Raw genomic sequence first — 13,075 nt, 5'->3', positions numbered from 1 at the left:
CACTGGAGCATGGATTTGAAGACCACCTATACCATGTATTTTTGTGTGTTGACCGAAGGTACTTGTCTTTGCTTTTAATGGACAGTTGTAACTAATATCTGAACAAGTTGCTCTGCATTAGATTTAAAGGGGCACTTAAGACAAATATAATGGACAAATAGAAAGGTACTTAAGACAAGTAGAATGGACAGCATGGGTGCCTGCCTGTATTGTCCCTTCTCTGCCTTGACTAAATTTGCACCCAGCTTTACTTAGGTCAGATGTGTACCAGATTGCCAACCTACCTGCCCGCCTATCTGTATGCTGTTATTAAGTGTCCAAGTTATCACTTTCACCAAGAATATAACTGTCGTGACAAAATGATACGGGTTGGAATTGGTGCCATCATTGTGAAAATACAGTACTAGCTCTCATGACATAACAATATTTATAAATGGTAAATTACAGTCGGCCACCAATAATGAAAAGTTACATGGAATTTTAGCATGAAGCAAAATGTAGTTGTGCCAATTTTATTGGGGGTTTCCTTCAAAACTTGCTGGCGCTACCTCTACATGCCACTGTTAATATAGGCATGGTGCCCTCTTTCTGCAGGTCTCTGATACAAGCTAGGCAGTAGTTCTTGGCATATCACGAGCTTCGAGATTATTAGCACTGCTGCACAGAACAGTGCATTCACTGTGGGTAATTTGAATTCTGGAAAAATGCTGCTGCCCCTCCAGTCATAATTCACAACTTGGTTGCAACTAACAGTGTGAGGTCGCTAGAAATGCAATACAGTTAAACTTCAATACAGTTAAATCTCGATATGTAATTCAGTATAACGAAATTCTTCATATGACGAATGTAAGTGTAACGAAATTCTCGATATAACAAAGTATTTAACTTTTCATAACGTCTTGTCCATAGAAACACCTTGCATTTAGAACCTCAATATAACGAAGTGCATTCTTATGCAATTTCAATATTACAAAATCTCACTGCTGTTGCAAAGGAATGTCGAGACAATAAATGGAAACTTCCGTGGATGCAAATTGTCAGATGATTGAATTACAAGCGGCCGTTTGCAAACGTACCTCTCAAATCCCATGACAAGAGTGACCACCGAAGCGTAGCTGGAAATTGCGCCCTGCACACTGTGTCCTTTAGGTGTGAGTGAAAGTGTGCGAGGGTAGGACAAGAAAGATGGTGGCTTCACAAGTGCCGCCTTCCCACATGAGCAGAGGGAAAGAGGGGAGGGGAGTGGGCTCACGGTAGCACAAGTGCGCACGAGGGGTTGGGTGAGGGCAGAGTGGAGTGTAAGTTGGCATGCGCCTCGGCCGTGGCTGTGCGTGGCTGTTAAGTGTGGCTAAGAGAATACGCAGCTGCACACCCTTATTTAGAGATAATCTGCAGCGAGTGCAGAGAGCGGGCATGCCGAGACGGTGACGCACCATGTTAAACTGTCTTACCACATGTTTAGTATTGGAGGTTGCAGAATATAGAGTTATAATCACCCGCTGGAGCAAGGCAGGCAAAGCATTTGCTCTCCGCTGCGGGCGCTTTTCCTGGTAGCGTCGCCCCGGTGTGAGCGACGCTATCAGCCACTGATAGCCACTGTGAGCCACTATCAGTGCACTGGCTTCGCTTAATTCGTGCTGCTGAAAAGATATCATCAATGTACATGGCATGAAACCATATCATTCATCGCCGGCTCCTAAATTTATCCAAATAAATTTTTTAATTCAAATTAGCTTTTTTAGATTGCTCAATAATTCAGAAAATACTGCGGCTCCTTTCCGTGCAAGAAAAATCGATTGGTGGCTGTACTTATTTACTTTATAAAAGGTTGAATTTCAATAGAACGAAATTTCGATATAACAGCAAATTGCCGATTTTACCAACTTTGTTATATCGAGGTTTAACTGTGTAACGAATTCGATAAGAATCGGCAATTTGCTTTGTTATATCAAATTTTCATTATATAGAAATTTCATCTTCTGTGCAAATAAGTACAGTGACTAATTAATTTTTATTACACGGGAGGGGCCACAAGCTTTTCCGCATTATCGGGTGATTGGAAAAAGCAAATTTGAATAAGATAAAAAATTGCTTGTACTTTAGCCAGCAATGAAAAATACGGTCTCATGCCGTGTCAACGATAACTTCGCATCAGCGGTACAAAGCGAAGCCGGCCCGTGCGTTTTCATCTACTCTGCCCCCGCAGCTAATAGTGTCGCCTGCAATGGGACGACACTATTATGAAAAGCACTGGGTTTAACTATTTACCATATCGAAGCTTAACTGTATATTCATAGATTGGCCCAATGTTTGCTTTTAGTGTCCCTTTAAAACTTTACTGTAATTGCATCTTTCGCTCATAATGGCCGATATATATGCCATATAAAAAAATATGCACATTGTATTCATGGAATTTGAGCTAGCCGAGTTTTATATCAAAGGTTTAATTTATGCCTTGCACAAATAAACGAGTGTACAAATTGTAAAAAATCTTTTCAATCGCCTTTCTCATAGTTCACACGTGCCAGCCTGAAAAATTTTAAATCTGTTATAACTGTCCATGGACACAATACCTAAAGGGGAGGTAGCATCCTTTTGAGTCTTGTCCCGAGTGCACATCTTTCGTGGGATCCACATGCACTTTATTAATGACGACTTAGCTTTACATGCAGCAGCAAACTTCGAACAGCAAAGACTGATAAGCTCTAAATAATTTTCTAGACCACACAGACTTTTCCACTGACACTGCTGTTGCCGATTTCGAGAACTTATCTGTATAATCTTGCTCGAAGCAAATTATCCATCTTGTATCCTTTTATGATCAGAAGACTACCAATGGCAGGTTTGTAGACTGACGAGAAAAGCTTTTTGAGGAACAGAATTTATTTTTAAGAAATATTGACGCAACATTTGTAAAACCGTAAAACGAGTCCAAATTTGTATACATTACGAAAAATCCGTGAGAGTTGGCATGTATGCATAGTTGGACACAAAAGTTTGCAACTACCTAACTTGTTCTGGTGCCAGCTCAAGGTTAGGCAAGAGGCAGCAAAACACTGAAACATGAATGGTTTTTGTCAAAAATAACGTTTAATACATGAAGACATGGCTTAACACCAGGGAAAAAAAGATGAAACATGCTGATCCAGTCAATGTGAACAGAGCAAAGGCTTCTGTTATGTACAGACAATGGTTTGCAACCATATGAAGAACGGAAATGGTGTATTCCCAAGACTGTGCACTCAAGGTGCAATATACCATTAGAGCAATAAAACAACCAAAACACACTTCAGAAATCCATTTGTTTTCTTTAAAATCACTGAGTATTTATATACAATGACTTGAAGTGGCTGGCATTTACATCCTCAAGAACTAAAATCCAAGGTATGGCGCAACACAATTAGGAAATATCTTAAGAAACTGTGATGAGTGCCCTCTCCTACAACGATTGCGACATGATAAATTGATTAAAAAGGTGCAAAATGAACTATGTGGATCTTTATATTTACCAAGATTTACCCCCTCATAGTAAATTAATGTCCCTCCGCTTCGAGTTTTCAATTAATTCGTCCTTGTTCTACGATCTGCTAGCCTCCTCATTAGCGCAGATGGTAGAGTGACCACCTCGGGAAAGGAGTTGGTCCCGGGTTCTATCCCTGGACCAGGACAAATGATTTAACTGCTATGCTTTCTTCCTGATAAACCTGTATTGGGTTCTTTTTTTTTGTAGCTTCGTGCCACAGAGTTCATTTTTATAGTAGAAGGAAGAAAGTGTGGCAGTTGAAGATATGTGTACAACACAAAAGGCAGGCAGAGGGGAGTGCAGAAGAGCTAGGCACAATGAAAGAGAAATGTGTAAAGTGCAACCACAAGGTACTAAAACAATGCAAGCCAACAAAAGTGACATGTCACATATAAATAAATAACGGAAGCCTCGACGTGTAGGCCTCAATGCTTTGCATGAGGTACCTCTGCCTCGGCCCATCAATATTGACAATAATGTAGCCAACCTACACGAAAGGCCAGTGCCAGGTCTACAACAAATGACCCACAACCTAAAAAGAGCGAGACTCATTGTGGCAGAAAAGAAAGCTTGTGCCATCACCTCATTAAAAATGCAATGTGGTTGCAGCACTGTATCACACATCTCTCAAATACAGTGCACAAATCACTCAGCATTATTGCCCTAATCTGGCTGCAGACAAGCCCAATCTTGTAAAATGTGGGAACACATTTGTGCTACACAAGCTGACTAAAGAAGCAGTTCCCAAAATGATGCGGCTCTTCACCTGTAAAACAATGCTGGAAGCTGCCCAGTATTAGGTCCTCTTCACTTTACATCGGTTTTGTACTTCCTTTTTGAGAACAAAAAAGCAACAAGAAAATTCTATGGCAGCTATGACATGCACATTGCAGGCATAGGCAAATGTGCAGCAGTGCATAAATCAAAAGGGTGGGTGCAAAAAAAAAAATACTAATAGGAAACGTAGCAATCCATATTTGCTGCTCCAGGAAGTCGACAGCATTTGGCAAAATAAGAAAGGCAGGGGACAGCTGGTGATGAACAGTGGCTCTCTGATGAAATGCATGATGGGCCGCATGATGCATACAAACGTCGAGGTGGGATGCATGAAGCGCTGAACAACAATGGCTGTACAAGAGGAGACACACACACTTCCTGCAGTGCACTTCCAGAGGTCCTGCCTCTACAGTTTCTGGGGGGGAGGGGGCGGCACAGAGGGCACCTCGAATAGTGTGGCACACGGATGTGTGCATCTACACTGCAGGAGGCTCAGCATTCAGTTTTGCTTCACGAGGCAGCTTCGGTGCAGGCAGCACCGTTGCAAGCACACACTGTGATGTGAGCACCAATCCTGCTGCAGTTACCGCTGGGATGATGGCGGCAGTTCTGTATCCTCCTCTGCTGCGGCAGATGCTACCAGACGACGCACCACCTTGTCCAGGCGCTCCTTCTTCACTTCTCTCTGCATGCAACAGCAAAGTTAACTAGGTCAGCAAAACGCAAGCAGATCTGTACTCAATGGGCAGCATGCCCTTGGCAATGCAACAGGATGCCAGCTGTACAGTGACATATAATGTTGCCTCATCAAAAAGCACACTGATTAGAAATATTGTCACGTGGTAGTGATGGTGAAGAAAGCAGCAAAACTGTAAATGGCGAAACCAGTGTTTTATTGGGCGAACCTGTGCCCTCAAAAACAGGCTACGCTCAAAGCACAACGATAGTGGCAAACACAGTCGGTGATCGGCGAAAGTCTGATCAGCGGGTCAAGCACGTCGGCTTTTATACGTGAGCCATCGAACATTCCAGAGTAATCGCTGGTGCCCATGTGTCTCCCAGAAAGTTCAACACCATTCGTGTCATGCATGCATGCAATCAGAATACACACAGTTGGGTGACAACAAACAGTGGATAGGTCCATCGATAACATTACAGAAACTTCAGATACATGCAGGTGCCATCCTGCACTGAGCGATAACATTTGTTAGATGATGAAATGTGGCCATTTGATAAACAAGTACATGTGTCAATATTAAGCTAGATAGTTAGACTGCACTTCTGGAATACTAGATGCCATAATGAATTTCTGCTAGTGCACCCTTGCTTCTCATCGTCTGCCTAAGACTCTCGTTCCAGAAGGCGCATCATATTGCTCCCACTACAGTCTTACGCTACTTTAGAACAAGGAGTGGGAGGTGTTCACGTAGGCTGCAAGAAAGAAGCACACAATCCTCCGATTAACACAGATCATCGCACATGCATGGTCTTTTTGACTAGAAAAGAGAGACTCTGAAAGAGCGATGTTCTTGACTGTAACGCGCACCCCTTGCGTATGGAAATCCACTCATCCTGCTTTCAATGCAACCTGCGCAAGCATAGCAAGTTTTTCCACATGGATAGCATGTATCGACATCAATCAGGTAACGCGTTTCAGGCAAACGTACATGTTTTTGCACTGGAACTTCCCCACCAATTGGCTTCCTAAGCCAGGTGGAAGTAGTTCAAATTTACGAATGTAACGTGGCAACTTGCCATGGCTGGGCTATCTTGATAGGCCTAGCATGATGGCAAGTTGCACGATATGTGTAATCAATTATTGAAGTTGACTACTGCCCAAACAATAACCAGTAGTGGCATTTGCATGGAAAACAAGCAATCTATATGAACAAGGCACTCTGGTTTTAATGTGCACTAAACATGCAACAATAGTTTTAGCAGCGCTACATGCCTTGACTTATCCTGTCAAATCACATCATGCTTTTGTTCAATGAAGCAAGGGTTCCATACGGTTAAGGTGGTGAAAAACCAATCTGAGTGTGTGGTGCTTTCTCACATGACAAAATGGGTGAAGAAAATGCACCATACCATATTTGGCTGTTTATTTGAGCGAACTTTTTAAGAAATGCACTTTCGAATTTAATAAATACCTTATGCCAGTCTCACCATTATCCAAGGCTCAGTAAGCCAGAAGGGACACAAAAAGAGAATTGTTGCGGTGCCACCTTAAAATTACTGCAGCAACTCTTTGAGACATCATAGATTTTGAATATGTCTGCTTGGAGCTATTTAACTGTTGGTCAACAAGGGCAGGTTACACTGCATTCAAAATTAATCGAACACCAAATTTCACAACTCTGTAGACTTTTTGTGCACATGAACAGCTCAAATATGCAAAAATACAACCACTTTATGGTGCAGCACTGATGCAACTAGTGCCACCATTTGGACATAATATTTAGCCTTTATTTTCAAGTAATCAACCTTCTTCCACCAAAAGAAATGCCAAATGGAGTTTAATACTCTACCTGTCTCAACAGATATATAATTTCTCTTCAGTGTCGCTTTACAATATGGACACTTTCATTCCCTGCCAAACCAGTCCATAAAGTGTTGTCCATAATAAACGTGCTAAGAAAAAGAGGTATTCCCAGAAAACCCCTGTATTTAAGGTAAATAACATGTAATTGCCTCTTACATTCCCATATTTCGTTCTGACCCTGCGTAGTTATCATCCACTTGTTTACTATACAGTAAAAACTACTGGGTTTTTCAGTTTTTCTCAGGCAGGTACTTTTAACGAAAGGTAGTGCTTATGTTCTGCATCTGCCTGCAGTTGTTACGACTCCCACAGCCTAGAGAGTTAACTGAGCTAGTGTGATTAATGGTGTAACAAACCAGTGTCTGTATCAATCTGGCTCATTTTCTCAATCGCTTGACGCAGCAACCTCTGTCTACGGCATATACGATGTCACACATGCAGGGTGCCATTGCATTCAGCATTTATAGTGGCAAATGTGAATGCATGGCAACAGGTTATTGTGTTTCTGTAAATCAGGAAAAACATTAAGCCTTCTTTTTTACAAAGCCATTCCAAACTCAAAATAGATTCACAATGTCTGCTTAAGGTAGCTGAATTTGCATTCATGCTAAAGCTGTCTGTATTAACAGAAAAACATGGGCTTTAATTTAAAGGCCACTGCCCATTTTTACACTTCATATTAATGAGTCTTAAATGCACCATGAAAGTTTGCTAACAAGCAGTCCATATTAACTGTCATGATAATGAGGGAAGAGCGTGATAGTTTTGTGCATATTAACATCTGAGCATAGAAATTTTGGCAGCCAAATGCAATCGAAAAGTCAAAACCTAAGCACAATTTTTCCATGTATTTGTACACCCATATCCCAACTAATTTTTTTCATGAAGTTATACTGCATGCGAGCGTGAATTCTGCATTGTGGCACACTAATGCCTTGAAATGGTAGAGCAGTTTTGAGGGCACCTAGTCAGCATAACACTAAATCTCTTTTTAGGAAGGAGAAAATATATGGCCTTGGCATAGACGACTTGCATACAAGGATGATAGGCCGTGATCTCAATGGGAGATAACACACGTTGCCTGTTGCGGCCATCTCTTGCATCAGCCACCCTTTTCCTGTGTAAGCAAATCGTAAGGATCATCATAATTATTGGCGTCACTTAATTAAGGCCACTGAAGGGCCTTAATTACAGGACAAGGGCCCGTTCCTAAGACCTTGCAAATTTTTCAAACTCACTGAACCATTCAATACTTCGCTTGTTACCCATTCTATTTCTCTGACATACCATCAGTCTGTGCATTACAAGATCTCAATGAATGCATCTGCCTGCATATTATCTGCGAGGCTACTAGATATTTAAAAAGTTACTTAAAGGCCTGTGGATTGCACACAACAAATACTGTGTTGACAGTTAATACTCACACCTTACCAAGCACCCACTGTTGAAGCACTGTTAGTTGTTGTGATGCAAATGCTGCACATAAATAACTTGCTATCACGTGAGATAGTTTGGCATCAGTCCTCTAGTTCCCAGTTTCACATCACGCTGCCTGCGTGCTTGCCACAGTGTTCTTAGCCAAACGAACATCCAACAACATACATCACATTACCACTACTGCAACATGCATTGTACTCTTTGGGCCACCGACATCATGCACCAATTCTGAAACTCCTGTGCATCATCCTATACTTAGTCCCTGAAATCACATATTTCCATGCATCATACTGACTCTGAGGCTTACTAATTTGCACTTTGCTATGCATTCTGCTTTTAATTGCTTTCAATGGCATGAAGTGCCTTTCAAGATGAAGGTACAAGTAGTTGAAAAGAACAGACCAGTGGGCTAGCTGGCACTGCATAACTTGAGGTAAAGTGCAAGACAGCAACGTAGGACAATAAAAGGGAACAAAGACACAGCGCTGCGTCTTCGTTCCTTTCTGTTGTCCTATGTGCTCGCTCTCTTGCGCTTTACCTTAAGCCAAGTGGTACAAGTAGGTCTGTGCAATGTTTGCACCCAATACCTTTTGTGCCTCTATCAGCAGTTATTTGCAAATAAAACACACTTTCATGCTATATGAGGCCATTCAGTAGGCAACAACCTTCGTAATAATATGTGCAAGTTATAATTATCCTGGTGCATTTTTGAAAGCACTCTCTGTTCACCGCACACTTACTACTCAAGTTCCTCTGTCTGTAGTGGCAGTTTGAAATTGTTGGGCAAGCTGTAGATATTCTGGATGATTGCACAGAATATACATAACGGATACAGTGTAAAACTCGTATAAACTGGCACTGCAATGAGATTTCTATCAACTCACGTCAGCACTCCGGTCATCAGGAAACCCTTGTGCTGTCTTTGCTCGGCTGCGTTTCTGGTATACAACAGGATTGCTTCGAGGCTAGGTGGTCACACACAAAAAAGAGAAAGTATGAAAATTTCACACAACAAACAAGGTAAAAAAGGTCAATTAATTTTAAGAAATAATGTCAACTTATTATGGCATCTCATCCCAGGAACAGACAAGGATTTAAAAAAATACTAACCGAGTATGTTCTCTTTGGACCAAGCTTCGTGTCAAAGGTGTCAAAGGCATAGCTTTTCATGCAAACAGGAAACCTGCATTGTGGAAAATAAAAAATATTCCTAGTTATAAGCTACAAACACGTTATGACAAATGCTATGTTGATCACTGTTAGTAGAAACACAGAGGTACATGGTTTTGTGTGCTATCAATACAGCCCAACATCCAGGCACAGCAGGGTGTAGTGAAGTTACATTTTCACTGTAAACTTCACGGCAATGATTGTCGCTTTCTCTAAGTGTCGCATCTTAAATGTAAATGCAACTATGGCTGCATGCTGCATTTAAGTAGCTGAAGTAGCTAGCCAAATTCATATTGCCGTTCAAGAGAGGCATTCCACAAATCATGGATATATTGTTTCTTACAGAAGCATATAAATCACATCCAAACTTGTACTAGTGAAGCTAGATTTGACTACGTGTGTATAGCTATTTGTGGTGCTTTTAATTTTAATGTCACTTTGAAGGTGCCTGCAGGTTTTGCCCCTGGGGTGACAACACGCTTTTATTATGGGGAAATGATGTTAGCTGACTTTTGCGTGCACTAACATGTCTTTAAAATTACTGTTGCGGCAATAGGTAACCCTTGGTACATTCGGGAACACTGTAAGAAACAATATATTGGTGAAATGGGACAATCAATGAACGTCAGATTAAATGGACATCGCACAGGCACAGCTAAAAAGCTTCCCAAAGCCGTTGCCAAGCATTTCAACCAACCAGGTCATAACTTTGACGAACTTAAACTCTACATCATACAGTCAAATTTCCGTTCTTAACGAGAAAAATAAATACAGAGAATCATACCTTATCCATAAGTTCAAGACACTGCAACCAATAGGCATAACCATTTCAAAGGGAGCCTTAGAATCTATTCCCTATGTTAATGTTCAAGCTATAGGCAGCAACACTTAGTTTGGTTTCTTAATGTTTTTTTCCTCTTTTTTTCCTTTTATTTATTTATTTATTTCATTTCAGTATTTTAATTGAATTTTTTTTTCCCCCACAAGCACCGGTTTCTCCTGCTCCTTCTATTATCTCATTTAGAGACACGATAGCCCACAACCACCAACGAAACAGGTAATAGAGGGCTTCTGTGCACGCCACTGACACGCCGGCTGACACACGGCCGTTGACACGTGATTGACAAACGGCCATATCACGAGCCTTGTGCACAGCAGTCCTTTATTCTCAATACGACACCCTCACCGCTAACATCCTCCTTCCCCCATTGCCGCACATACCCGCCTTACACCCTCTCCCCTTTAGAAGAACCCTATTATATATACCGCGGCGAGGAAAGCATATGTCGCCTTGAAGAATACAAGTCCACTTGTCAAAACATTGGCTCCTGCTTTCACCTTGTTCTCGTTTTGCACATCGTCTTAAATTTACATAAAATTACATAGAATTACATAGAATGACCTACACACTTATTTTTCATATGTGGCGCACTATTTGTTTGCAGAGCGTTGCCTGCAATACAGGAAACAGGGTATAGCAGCCCTCATAAGGCAGAGACTGAACTCAATGCCTAACAGTGACCTACAGGCCGGGATACATGGAGTGAAAAACCGGTGTCAAAGTGACAAACTTCCCCTAGTGGCGAACGCCCGACCTTGTGTGCTCGAGTGCCTTGAGGGAAAAGGGGGGGCAAGACATGATAGATAGAAGCCAACTATGCCTGGTTTCCACACTGTATGCATCTGTGTGACCCAGACTGTGCACGGAATGACTGGAGGCATCGAGAACGAAAGCAGCTGGCAGACCTGCTTCATATCAAATCTGGATAAAGCTATTATCTCCGGCTGCAGTACAAGACACCTGTTGTTGGAAGAAGCTTTCGGGAAGTGAAACTAAAGTAGATGTAAATCTTCACAATGTGTTTTCACACAAAAGAGAGTGACAAACTAATGTTGCTGTTGGAGAACAAAACTTTCTGGAACGTCTATGCGCCGCTGGGCCAATTGATCACCACAACTGTCGCTGCGCAGTCACTTGCAGGCTTGTACCAAGCTCCAAGCTTGTGCCAGTACACAACGTAGTCAGACGATGCAATGCCAGCCCGTTAAGATGCTTACAATAGAATGTGTACAAATCGTTTGTAAATGCATCTATTAAATTCTTCTTTTTAATTGCTTAGCCATTAACAACAGAAAATAGAATTAAATATCTTTTTATCATTTCCTTGTTTTAGAAAAACATGTTTATTGAGTCTGGCAATATTACCAGCAAGGTGGCGAACGCGCAGTGGCGAACGCCTCTTTTTCGTTCCATATAGCCAAGCCAGCAAACCATTGGCGTCATGCCACCGTGTCTATTTCTGTGGCGCAAAGTTCATCGCAAAAGTTTGCTCCATGTAGCTCGGCCTTAACAGTGATGGCCACTGGCAGCTGCAGCACAAATCAAAAACGAATACCCCAGCTTCATCCTTGCGTGCCTGCCTCGTGTATGGTTTCTAACATTCAAGCAATGCTCAAGCATTTCAGAAGCCAGTGTTTCTACAGCAAAAATTCAATAAATTTAAGTGTCTTGTTATCACTGTGTGCATGTCATATTCTGCACTTGCGTACTCGTGTGTCATGGAGGTTGGCAGCACTGTAGTGTGCGTGTGCTGTGGAACTCGCATCCCCAGTCCTGAATAAAAGCTACACAAAATAGTACTCCTACACACGGCATGCTCATTTAAAGGAATGATGTTTCCAGTGCCAGAGTGATACTCACACACATGACCAGGAGCTGAAAGTGAAAGCTTCCCTTTTTATTAGAACAGTATGGCCCTTCCATTTGTACCGTTGGACAAAGCAAAAGTGCAAGATCTTTTCTTACATACTTTGCAACATGTCAATCATGCCATAGTTTGGGTACAAAATCCAAAAAAGGTGGGCATTCATTTCATCCACTGGTGATCAAACCTTTTCCACCAAGGAAATGCAGAGTGTTGAAAGGCTACCTTACAAAATACATAGCAGCACTGACTCATGATGTGGCACCGCAATGCTTTGAAAAGTGAAATATGGGCGCAATGTGACAAATACTAACTGCAATAACCACGTGCAACACTTAGAAAATGTTCATACTAGCAGCACAATAATTTCAATGTTGATTACTGACTGAACTTAAATGGTGTATGTGTTCATGACAAGGCACAGGCCTCTTCAGCTACCTGGAGAAGTTAAGTAGAAATAGCAAAAGTGACAGTCAAGAATTAGGCTCTGGTTTGGGAAAGTATGGCACAGCATACGTAAGGTGTCTTACCGGGGCTTGTTAATCTTGTAGAAAAGCCGGGCACTCTTGTCGACGCGGTACTCGCAGATGTAGACATCTTTCTCTGTTGCACCCCGTGGCCGACCTCGGCAGTAGGTGGCCAGGTCAAGCACCCAGCAAGCTCCAGCGACACATTCCAAAGGCAGTATTTCATACAAGGGCACACGTAGAACCTGCACGCAAGATGTACATCAGGGTGAGCTCGATTATGCCCTTACATGCGCCATACAATGTAAGGATCACCACAAGTCATAATGAAGCATGTCTTAGCAAGCAATGCGAGTGGACACCTTCATTTGCGTTATACCCAACTAAGGATAAAATGGACTATTACCCTTACCACAGGTCATCATAGATCAGTTTTCACCAGAAAAAAAAAAAA

The 13,075-nt window shown here is 41.9% G+C and overlaps 1 protein-coding gene across 2 annotated transcripts in view; it reads right to left on the bottom strand.

Moving 5' to 3' along the window:
- Positions 1-3,068: 3,068 nt before the first annotated feature.
- LOC135903969 (uncharacterized) overlaps positions 3,069-13,075 on the bottom strand; it is a 109,753-nt gene continuing 99,746 nt past the window's right edge. For both annotated transcript variants that reach the window (XM_065434489.1, XM_065434492.2), the window contains 4 exons: positions 12,685-12,866; positions 9,390-9,462; positions 9,164-9,244; positions 3,069-4,985 (listed from right to left, as the gene is read on the bottom strand). In XM_065434489.1, coding sequence (XP_065290561.1) covers positions 4,884-4,985; positions 9,164-9,244; positions 9,390-9,462; positions 12,685-12,866 — 438 coding nt within the window. In that variant the 3' untranslated portion in view covers positions 3,069-4,883. The remainder of the gene's footprint in view (positions 4,986-9,163; positions 9,245-9,389; positions 9,463-12,684; positions 12,867-13,075) is intronic.

Source organism: Dermacentor albipictus, chromosome 1 (assembly GCF_038994185.2).
Source record: "Dermacentor albipictus isolate Rhodes 1998 colony chromosome 1, USDA_Dalb.pri_finalv2, whole genome shotgun sequence".
NCBI lineage: Eukaryota > Metazoa > Arthropoda > Arachnida > Ixodida > Ixodidae > Dermacentor > Dermacentor albipictus.
Note: the sequence above shows the minus strand (reverse complement) of the source record. Positions and strands in the feature narration are given on the sequence as shown.